Source organism: Atractosteus spatula, chromosome 7 (genome assembly GCF_055471065.1).
Source record: "Atractosteus spatula isolate fAtrSpa1 chromosome 7, fAtrSpa1.hap1, whole genome shotgun sequence".
Classification (NCBI taxonomy): Eukaryota; Metazoa; Chordata; class Actinopteri; order Semionotiformes; family Lepisosteidae; genus Atractosteus; species Atractosteus spatula.
In genome coordinates, this window is record NC_142712.1 from 5201089 (window position 1) to 5222131 (window position 21043).

The 21043-nt window shown below is 47.4% G+C and overlaps 1 protein-coding gene across 1 annotated transcript in view; it reads left to right on the top strand.

The window, feature by feature from the left end:
• cnksr2a (connector enhancer of kinase suppressor of Ras 2a) overlaps positions 1–21043 on the top strand; it is a 110729-nt gene that overhangs the window by 12392 nt on the left and 77294 nt on the right. The window contains exon 2 of the mRNA XM_088921456.1: positions 20709–20872. Within this exon, the coding sequence (XP_088777582.1) occupies positions 20709–20872 (164 nt within the window). The remainder of the gene's footprint in view (positions 1–20708; positions 20873–21043) is intronic.

The following is a 21043-nucleotide window of genomic DNA, read 5'->3' on the forward strand; positions in this document are numbered from 1 at the left end:
TGGCGGGCAGCTTCAGGTTTCAGTCTCGCCAGCCTGGGGCGTGAGTGCTGCTCCTGTAATCGCAGAGATGAGTTCTCATCCCTCCTGACCAGACTCGGGGCCGGCTAATTTTAATCTGGCCTGCCTAACCCCCCCTGGTTATCATGAATTGTGGGATAAAATGATGTCTTCTACCCTTTCATCCTTAGTTCAATGTGGTGGTCAGCCTCTTGCACAGAACGCTGAGCAGTGTGCGTATTGTAGCTGTTCCCAAGTGTCATAAGGACAGGCAGCCACAGAGGAAACAGTTGGTGATGCTGGAATAGGGAACAGGAAGGCCTCATATTCCAGACAGAGAAATGTTCCAGGGAAATATTCCAGAGCTTCAGCAGCAGGTGGTAGAGGTGATTGGTTTCGGTCATCCTTCTGTCCTGAGATTCAGCTGATCCCGCGCTCTCGAACCCTGAGCAGAGCTCTTACCCTTGAGCAAGGAGAAGGAGAAGGAATGGGATGCAGGGGGCAAGGGTGGTGAAATACAACATCTTACTCTGCTGAATGGATTGTTAGAACCACCCTGTGTTCCTCTTTCTTCTTGCTTTTTGGCATCCGTACAGGAAAGATTTAAAGTGCTTTGCAGCGATATTGACAGACCTAATAATTGCTCAAATTATTTTTTTATGTTTATGCCATGGTAGCTCTGTTTTACATTAGAGTCAGACAAACATGCCATGGGAGTGTTTGTGTCAGTGATTTAACGTTCTAAACAAGACAGCCTTTATTGGAAGCTGGTATTAGCTTCAGCCGTTAAATTCGATGCTGGCTCAGTTGAGGCTCCTCTCAGAGGTTGGTCCCACGCCTGGGTTGGATGTCATATGGTATCTGCTGAGGCCAAAACACAAAGTGGTTTTGCTCTTTGTATTTCAAGTATTTCATACTTGTCTTCGGGGCATTCCACAAAGTGTCTGTGTACATATCTTACTTCTGAGTAGTTAATGGTAGGGTTTATATGGCATTTGTCAGGGTGGGGAGAATGTGAAGACTTCAAGTATTCCAGTCATGAATCTCCATGTGCTGGGGATTAGGGTACTGGGCTTGTTCAGATAAGCTTTTCTCCTGCTGTCCATAAATTACCACGTATTAAGGTACTAACGGTGTATTCAGAGGCATTCTTTTTTCAGCCAACAGCGCTTACACTCCTCAGGAAATGCACAGGAGATCTGTTAACCGTTATCTCTCCTGGCTCCAGCCTGTCAGGAGTTTTTAGAGTATTTTCTGCGCTCCCATCGTGTGTTAGCTCAATCCACTCCCCCCATCATAATCACACCAAGGACGAGGAACGCGTTCTTCAGCCTGTTGCAGGGCTGAAACAACATGTTCTGCTTTTGAGTGTTCTCCTTTTGTTGTGTTTGTGCCTGTCTGAAATGACTCAGTTAGAGGGGCTGTTTTTTATATAACAGTAGAGCTTGACCTCAAATTCAACCATGGGCAGGCTTGAGTATTCCAACATTATCTGCCACACAGTTTCAGTTGAAGGCAGTGGAAATATCTGTGGGTCTCTTTGGTGGCATTTGTCATGCCAAAAGATGCAAAATATTTTTGGAGCGGTAGCATTTGAATTCAAAGTCCTTTTTTTGTGCTGCTTTACTTAAATCACAATACAGTGATTTGATTTTTCTAACAGAGGAAGGGATTGGCTAAAACGAAATCCAAAACGCAAGAATATGTCAAATGAAATCTCCTGTAAATTTCGATCCCGCAAAAATAATCTGTTGCAATTCTGAAATCATTTTAATATTTAAATAAAAGGATGGATTCATTTAAATTCTAAATGTTCTTCAACAAGCACTATTTGTCTGGGGAATGACATGAAAAAATTGGCCCTTGGTTAGAACTTTTAATGCTCTACATCTGTGTCTCCGTTACACTGTAATCAGTGTCAATAATTGCAGATGTCCCCATTATATAAGCAAATGGAATTCAGAGTGGTCTGCGCTTAACCAGAGACCATGGTGTTGCGCATTTCCTGTGTAGGTCTCTTGGTTTTCTGTACAGCAGGTCCACAGGCCCACACCCCTCAGGGGAGAGAGGGATATTTCATGATACAGCTGCAGCTCCTCTCTTACAACTAAAGGATCATGACGATGTAGCTGAAAAGATAGTGTAAGGAATCCCTAATGAAGAGATATGTGGATCCTGTGCAGACGCAGGAGCGGGTGGATGACACGGCAGGCGAAGAATCCGGTACGTAAGGCGAGTTCGTGGTCCAAAGGAGAAAGGCGATTCAGAATCCAGGAAGTACGACTGAAGCGAACAATCCGAAACAAGAGGCGAGGTCGTGGTCGAAAGGAGGAAGGTGGGTCGAAATCCGGGAAGTACACTGGTGGCAAACAATCCGAGACGAGAGGCGAGGTCTGAAGTCGAAAGGCAAAAGGGAAGTCCAGGATCCAGAAGAATGCGAGGTACAGAAAACGCCAGGTAGAGCTCTCCAGGAGTAGACTCAATACCGAGCAGCACGAAGCGGGTTCGAATGGCTTAAATACTGCAGCCTGCTGCACGGTAGGGCGTCTGGTGCCGAGTTAGCACGTGCGGCGGCGCTTGTAATCATCGCCCCGCTGCTGGCGCTGATAAGCTCTCTTGGGGGCTGGTCTGGGCAGGCTGGCGGTTGTGACAGATAGAAACCGTAAGCCGTAACTTCCAGCATTGAATCCTCAGACGTGTCCCATCCTTCCCATCCTAGCAAGCCCCCTCCATTTCCACTTTCCCCTCTTCCCCGGGAGCCACTCATTCAGTGGACTTTGTTTATATCTTTAAGGGTTTCGGATAGGTCAGGTTGCCTGAGTGTTTGAGTTGAGTCAAGGCACTGCGTGGCTTTTTCAGACCTTGCCTTGTAGATGTCTGCACAAGCTGAAAACACAGAAGAGCTCAGCTCCAGGAGACCGGGCTGCACATCTGTGTGGTGCGGTGCTGTGCTGTGCTGTCTTCAACTGAAAGGGGTTGGCTGGGGGCGGCTCTGTGACAACAGCGGGGGCACATCTTGCCCCTCTCTGCTCAGCATCCACCTTCAGCGCCCCGACCCCCTGTTTGTCCGAACCGGTGGTGAGCGCGTCCGTGTGTCCACTGCTCTCTCGGACAGCCAGCTCCCTGACCAGCAGCTGATCAGACGAAGGCTGCTGCTGGCCGGCGTGGGCGTCTGGCTGGCTTTCTACGATTTGTATTCTGTTGCAAGTAGGAGTGTATGCCGTGAGTCACAGCTGAGTCATAGATCTGAAACCCGAGAGTCAATTCACCTCTCAAAATGTTAATTTGAAAATTCAAGCGCTGCCTGTAGCTGATTCTTTTCCTTTTTGCAAAGTCCTTGATGCAGGATTAGTTTGTGCTGTGGGCTTGCCTTACTGACAGTGTACAGTATGTCTTATTTCTTGCTCTGTGCTGGACAGAACAGGACCAGATGCACTACAGGATTGCAAATGTTTTGGGAACTAGGGGACTGAATAAGTGCAATGACATGTACGATTTGCCTTGCAGGAGCAATTTGTCTTTGTATCTCAATCCTTCATGCACAACTGATTTTAGGGCCTTTTGTTACAAAAGTAACACAAATTGGGTGGAGTTTGTGCCAATGAGGTTTCTCAGACAGCGTGATGAGACGTTCTGATGTTGCTGGGGGGCCAGTTTTGTGAAGCCCAAACTGCGAACGGGAATCAGGTGATTTGAGCACTGACCAGGAGCCTCTCGCCTGGTGAAGCTGACTCCTCACCTGTCCTGCCTGTTCTTGCCTCCACCTCTGTGTCAGGGTGGCTGATGCAGCAGCTGCTGGCATCTCAGCCTGTGTTTGCTCCTTTCCAGTTGTGCTCATGGCTTCAATGAAAGAACCTCCCATCAGCCCCTGACAGCAGATGTGATTCACCAGCAGTGGGAAGACATTTAGTTGGAGTTTCTCATTTTCCTAATATATTGGTAACAGTAGACGGCACACACACCCTTGAAACCTCCTCTGGTCCTATCTGTGCACGTGTATAGACTTTCGGAAACATGGTGTAGGCATCTGAACATGCACTTGTTGTGGAATCCAAACTGAATCATGTCAAATGCTGTAGTCAAGTCTTACATCTTAGTATGCAGCTCTTTTAGTCTCATGAACAGCCGTATGTTGAGGGGTATCTGGAAGGTCCACCTATCAGAAAAGCTGCTGGTGCCAGACTCTGGTCCGGGAGACGGACCTCAGACTGGGACACTCTGGTTTCTGGCCGACAGCACGCAGGCTGGAGCACGTCACAGGCTGTACATGCCAGGCTACCCTCAAGTCACCAGCTGCTGTTTATTGGGAAAAATATTATAATGCTTATAGAGGCCGCAACAGATTTTTACATTAGTATGTTACAGCTTGCATCATTAGCATATTTTCTTAGTACGTAGGACACTGTTTATTTTGCAAATTTTTGCAACCCAGTTACAAATTGGGGTATGTTTGTGCTGTGACAGGCCGTAGTACAGCGTGGTTTGGGCTTCAGCGTGGTTTGGATGCGTTTGCAATCTTAGTGGCAAATTCGTGTTTTGGCTGTCAGGGAAGAATACGCATTTTGTGCTTCCAATTGACTCCTTCGAACAGAAACAGATGTACCGGTATAATAGGAGCTTATAATAAAGGAGGTATAAAAAGACAAATACGTTGCTTCAAGGGCATGGCTCTGAGTGGGCATCAGAATTTCAGACTAAGAAAACCATCAGAAGATAAAATCGTCTTTATGTAACAAATTCTGAATTCCCTCTCTCCTATGAATGCTGAATGCGGGGCTTGTTTTGGAGTTTTTTATAACTGTTATTATTATAATTCTGGCAGTAGCATTGCAGCCTTGTGGCCTGGTCCCGTCAGGTTTCAGAAGCTGAAAGAAGGCTGGGCCTGCTCAGTCCGGGAATGGGAGGCACTGCTGTTTGAAGTGGTGTCAGCGGACAGGTGGCTGACATGATTTTCCAGGTCCAGACCCCTGTAGGGTGACAAAGTGCTGTAGGAGGTTTCACAGGGGGGTGCATTAGACTGAGTCCTGAGTACTTAGTCATTAACAGTCCTGTGGTAGTTTTTGTAACAGTCTGGAGGTGAACCCTGGCGTCCTGGATAAATTCTCCGTGCTCTGCTGTAATTCAGGTGGGGATGATGTCCTGGACCTGCAGGCGGGAGGTAAATGAGCTAGTAACTGTCTTATCTGGACCGGTGGAACAGATTCTCCCAGATCTTCAGGTAATACTGCTTTAAAGAGACCTAAAAATCCGGCAGACTCACCAGCGCTCCAGGACCAGGACTGGCAGGAGACCCATTTAATCCACAATATTTCAGTTACATTGTATCAGGGGGCACATTTGTGCCGACTGTAAATTTTCTAACTAGGGATGCCTCCAGTTAGCTTCATGGACACACTATTGGATATATTCAGCGGCAAAGAGCTTCCTTTCTACAGATCCCTTGATTGCTTTTTTTCATTTCTCCCTTACACTGAAGTGCTCGATGTATGTCCGACTGCAGAGCTGGAAAAAGCCTGCTTTAATTCACAGGTAAGCAGCACTCATATCCCTTAAGATGACAGGGAATAACCACGAGCGAGCGAGGAGTAATTAAAAGTTTAGTATGTCATTGTAAGAGATCTACATTTTAGTGCTTTTTGTGTTGAGGCTCTGGCTCCACACAACGGGCAATGGAGTCTTCCCTGTGCAGCTCCATGTCTGAACAACCCAATTATTCAGAGACTCCGTGGACATTTTCAAAACCTAGTGAAAAGGCCTGTCTTTCTTCTGAAGCTGTTAATGTGGAATTTAGTTTTGCTCTTGGTTTCCTCTCTCTTTTTTCTTATGTGTGTTCTGCGAGTGCTGTTGTATACAGTAAAATGGCATTTTTTAAAAAGCACTTACAAATGACGTATTCATTATTATCAATCACCATTGTACGCGGTATAGGGAATGAAAACCTACCAAACTGCTTTACAATGTCAAATTCCTGGACTAGAAGTGCTTTCAAGGAATGAAAGGTCACACAAAGTGCCTTCGACAGTATTAACGTGAATGATCTACAATGAAATCAAACCCTCTGCTCTCCTGCGAGCTGATTTCGTGAACGCGCCAGTAATGAGAAACCGGTCTCGTGTCGTAGGGCTCGCCCCCAGTTGACAAATGCAGAAGACAACCTTGTAGTTCAAAGTCAAACAGGTTTTTAAACATATGACACACGTTGAGCTGCACAAGCCTTCTCCATTGGCCTGGCGGGGCGTTTAGCCGATCCTTTGCAAAACTGTTTTCACCTGCAGTACAATCCTCGCCTGCTGCTTGGATGTACAGTATGATGCATTTTCTCTTTTTGTCGGCGATTTGGTGCTTTACCCCCTCAGCTGATTGAGAGGTATTGAACCCGGGCGCGGCTGGTGATAGCGTGGTTAATGCCCGCGGCTGCAGGGCTGCTCTCAGAGGGCTCGGCGGTGACCCTCTCCACTCCCCCACTCGCTCTGCAGGGGAAGAGCTCTGCAAGCTCTTTGCTGGCCTCTGTCTTTCATCTGCTTGCCAGGTACAGAAGTGCTGCATGTAATGTGATCCAAATGGCCTTTTGATGAGCACGATCATGGTTTATTAGGATGGATTGCTGGGCCAGCCTATGGGTAAGCCACTGCACTGCCTACTGTATGTGAGTCACGCTTAAGATGAGCTATGAAGCACCGTAGTCTCCTGCAGACTCTTTTTTTATTGCAAAACCCTTTCCATCTTTAAATAAATCCCAAAAGGTGATTAATATTTGAATTAAATTTTTGCTTTTAATTTCTGTGCCCTCAAAATGTCCTATGAGCGGATGCGAGGAGAAAGTAATTGTGCTCGCAGCGTGCTCACTTGCAAATGAGATGCAACCTTTTCAGCACCCAGAGTTTAAAAGACCTCGCATTGAGCAAGCAGGACCGTGTAAGGACAAGTCATTGAAGCTCCACGAAGGAGGGATGCGATGATAGAACAAAATGATAGTCTTCTCCACTCCTCTTCCTGTCTGATAAAACAGGTTTTCAGTCCTTTTCATGAACATTAAAATCATGGAGAGAAGTGGTTTAAAGTTTCCAACTTGAGCCATTAAATTAACAGTATATTTCTGGCTACTGTATGAGGAGTCCCAGGCCTGATCACATACAGCTCCTGTGGGCGTTTCTCCTTGTTTCCTCTCCTCACAGATTTAAGATGCAGTGATTGGCAGTGAGGAGCTGGCTTCCTCAGGGGCTGAGGCTGTTGCTCTCTGACGGCCCGGCCTGACTTGACCAGGGGCAGAGGAGAATGAGCATTTCAAAGAAGGTTAATCAGTCATTCCGTTTGAGGATGTCTAGACCTCAGTAAAAAACCATGAAACAGGACTAGACCATTGAAAAATTAAAAAACGTAACTTTTTACCTACAGTATAAACCTTTCTTTACATTAGCTGTGACATATTACTTGGGGCAGGGTTGTATGACAATAGAATGGCCACTGGATCCCACCACTTTCAGTTGGAAGTAGCTTACCTGGTACTAATAATAGTGTAAGTGTGATTGTCTGGAGTTTTGGAATTTTCACAATTTTCACTTGTGTTCTGTCTGTATATAAAGTTGTCTCATTGTAGCTGTAGCAGGGGCATGTGCAGTAGACCTGGTACTGTATGTAGACTTTGTAGATACTCTGAGTGGACTGAAACTAGAATGTTTTCTACTATCTAGTTTTGATCCTGTAAATAAAGCCAGGAAAAGTCTTGGATCATTAACATTAATGCAGACTAAACAAATGTGGTACCAGAAGCTGTGATCTTCCACAAAGCAAATCAAATGCAAAATTCTCCCTATCACATTAATAACTATTCGGAGAGGCAGGAAGTGACAAAGATCAGAAAGAATCTCCTTGATAAAAGAAAAGGCTCCATTCAGCTCTTAGCTTCTCTGGGCAGTACATGTAATCCCACTATTGTGTGGTTCTCTGGGAGGTCCCAGGACTTAAAAGACTGGGGTGTGGAGCAGAGAAAGGAGGTAGAGGGATTAGACTCCATAGAGAATGCACGGTGCATACACAGGTATGCCGTTGTTCTCGGAGGCTTCTCCCTGCAGAAGACTGGTTCTGCTGCTCACAGAGACAGGAGAGACCTGGGATGGGTGGCTGTGATGCTTGGGTGTGCTGTGTGCGATTCCTGATGTTGGAGCAGGGAGCCGCGTCAGTGTTTGTCAGCAGAGGGACAAGGAAAGGCTAATTACGTGCTGAGAAGAAGAAGAAACATGCTCAGTGTTTTTTCAGGGCTGAGGGAGAGAGAGGAAGGTGGCAGGGATGTTACACTCAGGAGAAGAGTGGACAGAGTGAGAGAGAGTGTCCATTCGGGTGGAAAACTTGGGGGTGAGTCTTAGAGGACGGAGTACCTGGGCTGCATGTCTGAGAAGGGCTCTCCCTGTGTGTCTTCGAGTAGGAGTCACTGGGGCAGAGAGCTGTGGGAAACCTGTGGGAGCTTCTGATTTGGCCAGAGGTTTCTTCACAGATCTCTGCAAGAAGCACCAGAAGATCATTCCAAGTCTCCGAAGCTTCACGAAAGCCTTCCCCATGAGTTTCGTGGGGAAAACCTGACTCGCTTTTGTGCTGTCTAGAGAAGTTTCAACAGTGCAACTGGGACATGGACTGAATTACATTCTACATGCTGACATCCGTTTTCCCCATTTCTTTGTATAATACATTCATGCACGAGCGTTGCACCACTGTACATATCAACTAGTATAAAGTATAAACTAAAATTTCAAACGTGAGACTGAAATGCAAAAGCTCTTGCCTGATAGCCTGTATTGCTGCAGGACAGAGCTGTTCTTAAAACTAGTGTTGCTTTGACGGATCTATGGCATTTGTGTTATCTTCTTACTTGGCACCCTTTTGCTAATGACATCCTCCTCCTCCTGTCGATTTCTCCTGGTGAATGAGAACGATTCCCAGTCAGTGGCTCAGCTTGGCAGGAGCTGGTGCAGGTTACCGCAGCGTCAGGGAGTCTCCCCTTGGGTTGGGACACCAACGTTTGGCTCGGGTGCTTCGCTTGGCTCTGCAGCTGCAGTGTCTGCATACACGGGCTTGAACCCCGAATCCTAAGAACCACTACAAACAAGAGGAGGCTCTCTGGCCCATCTAGGGTGCTTGGTAGCTGGTAGCTAATGGACCCCAGGACCTCGTCCGGCTGTTTCTCGGAGGAACTTGGGGTATAAGATATGCAATCACAACCGGGAAGGGGCTTCTTTACTCTCATAGCCCTTAAAAGAAGTGCCTGCTGTTCTCAGGGGTTGAATTCACTTCCACTTAGTTTCCACTATAGTGTCCCCTGAATTGTGTTTAATCAGAATCCTCTGTCAATGACTCCAGAGCCCTGACTCTCTCAGCAATGCTCTCTGCAGTACTGTACTGTAGACATGCTTTTATACCTGATTAACACAAGCGAAGCTGAGTATCTTCCTGGACAACTCATTGCACATCGCAAGGCCAGGTGTGCTCGTGGAGTCTTGACCTCACGCTGACCCTTTCCTTTCCGAGCCCTTTCAGAAACGCTGGGGCTGGCGTCAGAAATGGGCCAATGGCAGATCTCCGATTCAGAATTGCCGGCTGTGATTCTGACTGTTTGTAATAGCGCATAATACCAAGCCGTTTACATTAATTTCAACTGGTTTAAAATAAATTATTGAATCTAACAAAATAATATGCCTTTCATATTTCATCATTCCCTTCAATCCCTTAATTCACATTCACTTGAGGCTTAACAAGCTATAAATAATTACAAGCGGGCATTAATAATAAATTTTTGGTATTCATCTAATGTACTCTTTGCTTGCATAGCAGCAAAGGAAAATATTGCTCTTCTCCAGCAATCCTTTCTTTCTCTAATGTTTGAGTCCTTTTGTGATTGTGTAATTCAGCTTAAGAATTGAGTCATTCTTATAACTCATCAAAGACTGCTTTTCCTTTGAGCTGAAATAATACAGGGGTTGAAAACCGAGTATTGATCAGAGCCCCTAATACAAGCTTTGAAAGGGTTGTGGAAAGAAAGCGGTCTGTTCTGTATTCAGTGTGCGGGGAAGGCGATGCACTTATCACAGGTTCTGAGGATGTGGAAGTTTTTCCTCTCCAGACCCGGAGCCAGACTCTGCCAGCAGGGTATTTGCGTTCACAGGCCGTGTTATCGTGGGTATTTGGCAGAATCGCCGCAGATGCGTGGAGTGATTTAGAAGGATTACGAGATCTGTGAGTGACAGGGCGAACAGGAGCGAAGGGCTGGCAGCGCTAATGAGCGGCGCTGCGTGAAGAAGTGGAAGGGCCTCTCTCTTGTCTGCTGTGCTCCCACCGTGGCCAACTGCACCGCGCACACAAACGCCCCTTTGTGCGGATCGGGAAGCAGGGCGGCTCCGGGGTCGGGCTGCACACTGTGTCCATTCACCCTACAAGCTGTGGCCGGAGAGGCTTCTGCCCCCGTGACCGGATTGCGCCCCGGTCTTTCCTTTCCTTTCTCCCTAACTTTCCCCGTCCGTCCGGTTGGATCCCTTCCCCAGTTGGCTGGCCCTTAAGGTCACGGACAGTTCAAGCGGTGTCAGCGCTGATCTGCGTTCCCAAAGTCCCGTGTGGGTGGAGGGGTATTCCCTGGAATCCTCTCTCATCCCACCGCTAGACACTCTTAGTTAAGGAAAAAATCGCCTGATTTGTTCTTATTTCATTTTTTCTTATGTTATTTCAAGTTAGCCTGCAGAATGTCCTCAAGCTATTTCCTAAGTGAAGCGGTTAATTAATGTGCTTTTTTTTTTACTTGTACAATATATGTATCATGGACGGCAGCCTGAACTGAATGCCTAGCTCCTCTGGAGCTCTTAAGCTTTAATTGGCGAATTCATGAGTGAGAGAACTCGGTTACCTCCGTGCTTGTCCAGCAGGGAAAGGCTTCAGTATCTGTTGACCTCTATTTCCTGGTGGTCACAGGCATTGAGAGACATAATCGCCCTGTGTGTTTGCCCAATGCTTACCCCATCCCAGACAATGCTTTAATTCACGGGTAAGCAGCACTCATATCCCTTAAGATGACAGGGAATAACCACAAGCGAGCGAGGAGTAATTTAAAGTTTGGTATGTCATTCTTGTAAGAGATCTACATTTTAGTGCTTTTTGTGGTGAGGCCCTGGCTCCACACAACGGGCAATGGAGTCTTCCCTTGTGCAGCCAGCCTGACCTTTGCATGATGAAAAGCAGGTGAAGGGAGCCTGCACACCTCCTTATGCAAGGCAGTAGCTTTGCGGTAGATGTCACAGAGTATCAGGCAGAAGAGGTGTCAAGTCTGTGCCACCCTCCCACTCGGCTCTGAACCCCGTTCTCAATTGCTCCCTTCACAGAACGCGTCGTGATTGAGGCTTTGCAAACCTGACAGCCGTCAGGCTGCGTGAGAGTGTGCGTTTTCTCAGACGCTGGGGGTGGGGGTGTTGTATGTGTTGCCCGGGTTGCTAGGGGAGGAGGATGCAGGACAGGCTGGAGGTGGGGTCGTTGGTGGGACAGCTGTGTAAGACAATGGCAACACTAAAGTGGCTCTTTACATCAGAACTCCTGAGGCCCGGGAGCCAGGCTTTCAGACTTCGACAGTGATAAATGGTGTAGATTAACACACTCCACCATTCTGAATGGTGTACAGCTTCAGTTCCCTTAGGGAGCAACTTAATATTGTATAATTTACTTCAGCAAATACGTCGGCATCTGTTGTCATTTATAGGCAATTATCACTGATATTATTTAGCTATACATTTGTTTAATTTCTCATAGAAATTGTTAAATGAGAGGAGGCACCTCAGTCCATCAAGCTCTTAAGTCCAGGCATTTCTGTGCTGGGGCTTGATGACCTGGAGCCTGGCCAGCAGACGGAGCCGAGTCCTCAGTGGCTCCTGGGCAGTGTGTCCAGGCTGACCTTTGCATAATAAAAGCAAGCAGTGTCTCTTCACATCCCTTTTCAGAAGAACTCTTGATAATTAGAGGACCGTATATTCAGAAAGCAGATCTGTTGCTCTCAAGCTTGTATTGTTTTTGTGATGGGGGTTCCTGTATTTCTGAATGAAGTCCTAGTGCTGCGCAGCTCATTGTGCTGCGCAGACCTTTTATAGATGTGCGACGGCACCCCCCTGTCTGGAAAGAGCTTGGTGACAAATGATTTTGTTTTTCTGGGGCTTTGCACAACCAGTTGGACTCTCTCATTAAGGCCGCTCGATGGAATTCATTAACTTGCCAGGGGAATGGGAACGCACACAGAAAGATGAAGGTGCCCAGCGCGGGGACAGAGGACGGGGTCTGTGCAAGAGGCACCGAGAGGGCGTGACTGGAGGTAGAGGAGGAGCTCGCAGATGTGCAGGAGTTTGCAGGCTTGTCGCCGTAGCTGCATCGCCAGTGCTTGGTGCTCTACAGGTTGGCTGATCCCAGCAGTCATTTCTGCAAACAGACGTCCCACAGCACACTTCAGTCCTGATGGAGTTTTGAGGTCACTCCAGCCCTGTGTGAGGTAACGAGAGGCACTCGAACGTGTTGCAGTAAGCGATTAAGACTCCACTTGGCACGGGCTGTAGTTCTGGGCCGTAGCTCTGGAAAATGGGCTGCTGGGTCCACACTGACCACAGCTGGACCGGCGGGCTTGTGTGGACTGAACATCTGGAGTCCTGTCTTGGCCCTTTATGGGCTGAGAAGAGCACCCACCCTGCCCGTTGGGGAATCCCTGATGTCCACAGGGAATAGGGGGGAATTCTCAGGGCTGACTGCATTAGTATAGCTGCGTTATATTATTACAGAGATTTTGTTATAAATAATTTTAAAATTGTTGTATAGTAATCCAGTCTCCCTGTCATCGTACACATTAGGTTTGCATGTAGTTGTGCATTGCACTGCGGTATCTGCGGTGCCCACACTGTTCTGGCTGCTGGAGTGGAGAGTGTGGGCGTCTGACCTGTGATCCTGCCAAGGTAAAGACACAGCTTTTCTTCTGCTGATGAGGTGTCACTACGCTGCAGCCGGCTCTCCACTGTTTCTATGGTGACAAGTGATGTGGTACTGAGTCACCAGCCAGTGCTGCTGCCCTTCTACGGGTCTCGCGGATTCGGAACATGCGGGACACGATCGGCTGGAGCTCCCTCCTCCTGTCCGGCCGCGACCGCCGAGCGAACGTGCTTGGGGTGACTCATTTATTCAGACACCTGTGTGAGAGGCAGCACTCTCCCGAAGAGCGGTGTCCCACAGTCGAAAGAGTCAGACAGGGCTTTAACTACTCCCCTGACATAAACCTTTCACGCCTCCTTTTCATCAGCCCGACTTCGGTTTAGTCAGAGTTATTTATGATGTTTATTTAAATCTGTTCTTCATTTAGTCCCTTCAAAGGCACGCAGTGCCCTCCAGAAGAATTGGGACGGCAAAGGCCGCGCTACAATTTTTGCTTGCGCAGAACGCTGGGTTTATTTGAGCTGTAGACAGAGAAGAACTGCGTCGAGGGCTAGTAAGTGTCTTTTGCGAGTGTATCTGTAACCTGTCTGAGTTGATCTTCTCTCTTTGACATCAGCTCTGCTGATGGCGGTACGGCTCTGCTGTGTGGGGCGGGAGCTGTGCAGGCTCTCGTGGGCGAAACGCCGTGGGTGTGATGCAGTGTGCGCCAAGCCTGGGAGCGGTGTGCGTGACAGTGGGCAGCGCGGCACAGACACAGCTCCGATCTCACCTGCCAGCGTCTCCCTCCCGCGAGCGGGTACCACTTCCCCATCGTCGCTTTTCCTCGTTACCAGTAAGGCGCAATTAATGCCTCTCTGAATGGCTGCTTTTTAATCGCATTCTAACTGTAACTAAGCCCTAAATTTAATTGTTTTAACCGTCCCGGATGGACCCCTGCGCTAATGACGGAGCTGCGAAGCTGGAACAGTCAGTCAGCGCTTTCGGGAATAATACAGACTCCTGTTCAGAATCCCGGGATCATTTTCACACAGCTCTTTTCATCACGCTAGATTTAACTATTTTTTTTTTAACAAAGCACCATCTTGGAAAACCAAAAAGAAACATTTAATCCACCTTCGTTAGCTCTTGGAAAAAACCCGCTGAAAGACACAAGTGGCACATTGATGTTGCATTGTGCTATTTAACTTCTAAGACAAAAGGCGCAAGCTTAGCCCGGCATTCAGTATTTAACGGACGTGGCCTCATTTGTCTGGCTTGGAGAAACCCTGTGTCCGCTCCTGAGAGGCCTGCATTGTTTTCCCAGATTAAAACTGAGCTGGCCAACATCGCCAGAGAATGAAGCGTTATGATCAGGCTGGTGATCAGCAGTGACAATGAATAAAGAGTCTTAACCCTTTGCCATGCCGTTACAGTAAGTGCAAAGTGAAAGGACTTCAGAGGTGCAGATACCATGCAGCCACAGCTGCTCATGGGAATGATAACATACACAGCATGGTGCACACACACAAGATTAGCTCCACCTCCCTTTTTTCGCCTTCGTTTCTGCTTTCTGTTTCCCTGTGCCGTGAAGCTTGTGTGGATCCAGCGTGCGTGACGGAGCCGGCCTCAGCCTGCGGGCTGGAGCCGTGTGGTGGCTGGCCAGATGTTGACTGCTGCTGTTTGCACAGCTGCACCAAGATACCCGCCACACCTCCAGCAGCCTGCTGGGCGCAGTGATGGCAGCCTGGCATGCTCTGGCGGCCCGGGCGGTGAGCGTCAGGCTCTGGAGTCAAGCTGCAGCTCTAGGTGATTTCTCACACTCGCCCCTTGTGTGTTTTCAGTCCACGTTCCAGGTGCCCTGAGCTCTTGAAAGGGGCTGAAACAGTGGGAGCAGAGGTGAGAGAATCTGAATTGGAAAGGAAGCCCGAGAAGTAATAGTAATAATAATTGCTTACACTTATATAGTGCTTTTCTGGACACTCCACTCAAAGCGCTTTACAGGTAATGGGGATCCCCTCCACCACCACCAATGTGCAGCCCCACCTGGATGATGCGACGGCAGCCATAGTGCGCCAGAATGCTCCCCACACATCAGCTCTCAGTGGGGAGGAGAACAGAGTAATGAAGCCAATTTCACAGAGGGGGATTATTAGGAGGCCATGATTGGTAAGGGCCAATGGGAAACTTGGCCAGGACGCTGGGGTTACACCCCTACACATTTCGAGAAACGCCCTGGGATTTTTAATGACCACAGAGAGTCAGGACCTCGGTTTTACATCTCATCCGAAGGACGGCGCCTGTTTACAGTATAGTGTCCCCGTCACTATACTGGGGCATTAGGACCCACATGGACCGCAGGGTGAGCGCCCCCTGCTGGCCCCACTAACACCTCTTCCAGCAGAAACCTTAGTTTTTCCCAGGAGGTCTCCCATCCAGGTACTGACCAGGCTCACACCTGCTGAGCTTCAGTGGGTTACCAGTTGTGAGTTGCAGGGTGATATGGCTGCTAACCATAGTGAGTTCTGGAACCGTGGAATCAGTTCTATCCAGGAGCTCTGGGTTGGGCCTTCGACATGGAGAACGTGTGACTGAAAGCTGTAATCGATCTTAGACTGAGTGGAGACAGTGAAGCCAAGACAGGCACACTATTATTTTTATTGTTATTATTATTATTAAAACCCAGGTTCTGTATCACAGACACCTCTCATGTTTAAATGAATGATCTGCTTTCTTCACAATCCGGACAAATGTGTCTGTGCATCTTTATGAGTCAATGTCCCGCAGAGACGCAGGGGTTTGTCCTGCACTAGAGGTTGCCAGTTGTTGTTTCTGGTTACCATAGGTTCGTTCTCATCTCAGGAATAACATGAACTCCGGTACCAGTGGCATAATGGACAGCGTCTGTCAGCCGTCTTGGATGAGGCAATGTCACATAAAAAATGGATGATTCATATTCACCACAAATTAAATATTTATGATGAAATTCACATTCTCTGTATATGAGATTAGAAGCCCTAATCTTAATCAAAGCCATGAAACAGGCCCTTTAATATAGTGAACAGAGGGCAGTGCTCCTGAGAATATCTGCTTTTTAATGCCCATCACTTAAGAGCTGCACTCGAAGTTTTAACTTTGCAATCAGAGACAGGATGTCAGTGTGAACACCATGATCATAACACTGAATCGGTGACCGTGACTGCAGCTATATTTAAGATCCAGGGCGAGTGGTGAAAATATATATAAAAAAAGATTTGTTGAGGTTATTTCAGTCTTTTTGTGTGTTCAACTTGGTGATCCTAAAGTACAGGAGATCCAGTTTTTTTCTTCTGGTGTAGTTTGCAGTCTGGAGTTTTGCAGGGCTCTGGCTTTGAGCCTATGACCAGGAACTGCATCTGTGCACAGAGGTTATTGAGTTTTTGCTGAAGTAAACTCTGTCTCTGGACAGCGATGAAAGTGCAGAGACGAGCTGTCAGCCTGCGGTTCAAGTGCCAGAGCTATGGAATTCCTTCAAGCTCCTCTCTCAGTCCTAGGCCTTGCATGCAGCTGTTTTCTCTCATTTCCATCTCATTCTATACTCTTCCTGCTTTGCACTGCGGCCCTCCTTGATACTCTGTTCAAATGGCGTTGATTGAGGCTCAGTGCGAATTGATGTGACTGTCAGAGACGTAACCATGGATTTCTTCTCCATACACCCACTTGGAGCGGGTTGTCCAAGTCCCCAGTCTCCGTTCTTACTGGGAAGGTGGTCTGATGTCGCTAGTTCCAGAACAGGACCCCTGGAGGCAGGGCTGCAGCTGAGAACTGACCTGCTGGCAGAGAGATGCCTCCCTCATCTAGGGATTGATCTTGGCAGGGGTGGGGTGGGGCTTTGTAGTTTTTAACTGCCTGGAAAATGTCCAGGCCTTTACTCCTGCAACCGTACTTTTTGTCAAAAGTCAAAGGTGTGGCAAAATAATGACGGCCAGTCTAGGGATAAATCCAGAGAGTTAGATATAATATCTTAAGTGGGGTTCCAAATGAAAGGAGGTCATTCAGTCCACCAAGCCCATTTGGTAGTTAGTAGGTACCAAGGATCACACCGAGCTGTTTCTTGAAAGAATCCAGGTGAACAGCTTCAGCAGCTTGTCTGGGTAGCTTCTTCCAGGCTCCTACATCTCTTTGTGTAAAGATGTGCCTCCCATCCTTGGTTTTAAATGCTCTTCCATGTTGGTCGGCAGGGGGAGTGGAAGCTTTCCCCTCTCGGCCTGCTGTCCACTCTCTCTGTCTGAGTGGGGGCATGGGCTGGCCCTGACCTGGCTGTGCAGTGAAGCAGAGGAGACAGCAGCTCACAGCAGGGCGGAGTCAGACTCGCAGGGGGCGTGGCCCTGTGTGGGCGTGGTGCTCGTGGTACTCATCTCTTTTGGGTGCTAATGTGGACATTTGCTTGCATTATAATGCAGCCCAGCAGAGCGACAGATTTTGCTGCCGGTTGTCCATGTGAAAGAACAGCACACTGGAGGGCTTCTCGATGGTGATGTATCTGGTGTTTGGGAACCAGATGAATCTAGAGGTGTTTGTAAACAGCACAGGCAGAGTGCTGTAAGGTATCAGCTTTTGGTCTGTTTTTAAAAGACTTGTATTTCAATACAGATTGTGCAGTATGTAACATGCCACCAAAGTGATTCATTTTCATCTCATGCTGTTTTTGCATCCTCTGCACTGCCAGCTATACAGCATGGATCACATTTGTCTTCTGCAAAAAAAGGTTAAATCTATTTTATTCAACGTATCGTTAAGAAAAGAAACAGAAATGGGGGCATTGGAAGTGATAGACCGTTAAGTATTTTGCCATATCAAAAAAGCCCTGCTTATAGTAATACAAAACAACTGTCATTTTGGAGTAGTAAAAGACACACTTTAGCAACATGTGCCCTACCGATTTACTGCCTCCGAAGGAGTCTGTTTTATACCTGGTGATTTTATCCTGCAAATGATGCAACACTCTGAAAACAGTTTATAGGAGACACCCTAAGAGAGGACACACACTATAATAATACAGGACCAGTGCACATGTGTGATTAACCCTACAGCTCCTCTGCCCTCGCTGAGGTGCCAGAAATCACAGATGGAAAGAGAGATAGGGTAGGCAGTATTGGAGATAGCAATTTCTCCGCTTGCCCTGGTGCTTCGAATTATTCTCCAGACGATGGTCACGTCAGGACACTGTGTCTGCAACATCCCTTTCTCTAAAAGCAGCTGCGATCTGGCTCGCAGGAAATTTCATTTAATGTTGATACATCCGTTGCTATCTGCCAGACTGTGCGTGGTATCCTAATCTGTGCTGCTGAGGCTCACCGAGGCCCACTGTAGGAATCTGACCGCTCTGGAGCCCCCTGCCTCCGCCAGGCCCTCTTATCCACCTGTACTGGGATGTCTGTCCAGGGAAACGGCACCGTTCTCCTCCTTTCCACTGTGTTGCGAAATGCGGCCAGAGTCTCTGCTTCCTCGCTCGTTCTGCCCTCCTCCAAAAACCATTGTAGCTTTTCCCCGCATGAACAAAAGGAGCGTTGGAGATGGCTGCGCTCTGAATGGACAGTTAGTTTTCTGTAGGGTTCGGGCTGTTTGATCTGCAGTCTCCCTCCTCAACACTGGCGAATCAGATGTTTGCCCTGCTGGAGTCAAGGAGCTCTTCTCGGTGACTTGACAGTACTGCTGTATGGATCGTGAGCCTGGGTTGAGTCCCCTGGACTACTGCCTTGCTCATTCATTCTCCAGCTTAATCCTGGTTGCCCTAGATATAAATCCACCTCGTTCTTTCCATCAGCATAAAACAAGGGTTTTATTCCTGTAAAACAGGGGATGGAAACAGTACAAATGTTCCTGAATGAAAGTAAATTGTCAAAACTGAATAAATACAGGCTGTGTAATTATCTCCCCATCGGAGCTGAAGAAACAGGAAGAATTTGCTGTGGTTTTCCTTCATGCTAGCGCGTCTCTGATGAGTCCTCCGGCACTCTCGCCCTTTGTTTGGAGAGCGAGAGCTGTGCAGAGTAACGACACTTCGCTGATCTCTCAGCACACTTGCCCTTTAGTTCCGCTGAAGCGAGGATTAACTTTGTCAACACGAACAGGAGGCGTATTCGAGATACACTCATCATTTAAGCAGCTTGATAGGCTCTGGCTCCCCTGCGACACTGTGCTGGACAAAGCGCTAAGAAAATGGATGGATAGAGAGCACCAAGGAGGCAAGCCAGAGGAAGCTATTGGCCAGACTGGCTCATTTGGTTACTAGTATCTGACTGGCCGGAGGATGTTTCTGCTACCTTCACGTAAAACTCTGCTGATATTTACATTAAACATTGTCTAACAGGTGTTTGCCCAGGCCTGAATGTTCTCTTTGAATAGCCTTTGCAGCTCATTGCAGTGGCCCAACTACAGATCCATGAGGTTCCCCAACAGCTGTACATTTGTCCTTCCCATTAGAACACTCAACCCTCACCTGCTCTGTTTTCTATGTGTTGCCTTCAAATAAGGTTGAAATAAATTAGGGAGTTTGCTTTGGAAAAGTGCAAAATGAAAAAAAAAATCACCTGTTTGGGAATCAAACCGTGCAAGTACCAGTTCATAACCAAACTATGACAGAGGGTACTCCATTCCACATGCTGAAGAGAAACAGGAATGAATAGCACCTCGATGTGGGCGTATTGATGTGAAAAATGGAAAATATTTTTGCATACTTTCCATACCCTTTGTCCTTGATACTGCCAGTGGTGATTATAGAGAATGCATGAAATTATGCAATTAAATGAGTAATTATAATTAATAGATAGCTTTGATATTGTCTTTTCCAGGGTCACTGGAAAGAGTTGAAATAATGTGGCCATCTGGTGTCTTCATAAAAAAGACCTTGATTCCTCCATATTTATTTGTCTAGCACCCAGTTCTAAACATACTGTACAGTAACAGAGCAGCATCAGAGCAGCACTATGGCTCAGGGAGACATGGGAACTGTCCTTGGTGCTGGCTATTTAGACTCTTCAGATGAACCTCATTCAGATACCTCCAGGGGAAATGGGCACAAAGGTATTAATAACTCAATATTTAAAAGGGAACTGCAACGTTATCTTTATATTTCGGGGTTCAAAAGAATCTGCATCGATTAATGTCATTTCAAACCACAATAATAGCAAAATGGACACAGTAACATGTCAATCTCCCAGTTTACACCCCATAATAGAGGAAATTCTCAGGTATGAGCAGGGCCATGTGCTGTGATTCAGAAAGAGGCAACAAAACTTCTGTAACAAGCAGGCTTGTGAATACAGCTTTTTTAATACCATACAAATATTGCTCTTCATTTTAAGATGGTTTTGCTGACAAATGCTACTTACTTTTTAACTCTGCATGGAGATCACGTTGCAACATTTCTGCAGTGACATGTCTACTGCACAACCCGTATTTATACGCTCGTACTGTCCATCAAAGTAGATTTGTCATTATGGAGACTAGTGAGCAGGAAGGGCCGAATCATGTCACAGTTCATGGGAACTCGAATGTGGGTTGGCAACAACATGGGGGCTTACAGTACTTTCACAAAGTTCACAATTTTGTGCTTTATTCTAAATTTGTCAGTTTTTTCTATCACGTCAATGAATTTCTTTTGTTGCCGGGATTTAATAACTGGTCCGAGAAATTGGGACTCCAGTGTCCCTTTCACTCTGAAAACTCAGGAGACTGCTGCATCTTCTGGCCGAGAGGCGAGCAGAAGTTGTGCTTTCACAGGGGAGTAACGGTTCGTGTTGATCTGATTTTTCCCGCAGGCCTGGATGACTGCCTACAGCAGTACATCAAGAACTTCGAGAGGGAGAAGATCAGTGGCGACCAGCTCCTCCGCATCACGCACCAGGAGCTGGAGGACTTGGGGGTGTCACGAATCGGCCACCAGGAGCTCATCCTGGAGGCTGTGGACCTGCTCTGTGCTCTGGTACGTTTTACCTGCGTCGGGACCGGAGAACACGCTGCAACCCTGTCGCACCTCCGTAGCAGGCGTCCCACAAAGTGCACTTCTCCGCTGTCGAATGGCTGTTGAGCTGAGCCTGTCTCTCTCACCACAAACCTTCCACTACACTGACTGGCCAAACTATTAGAACCCCTC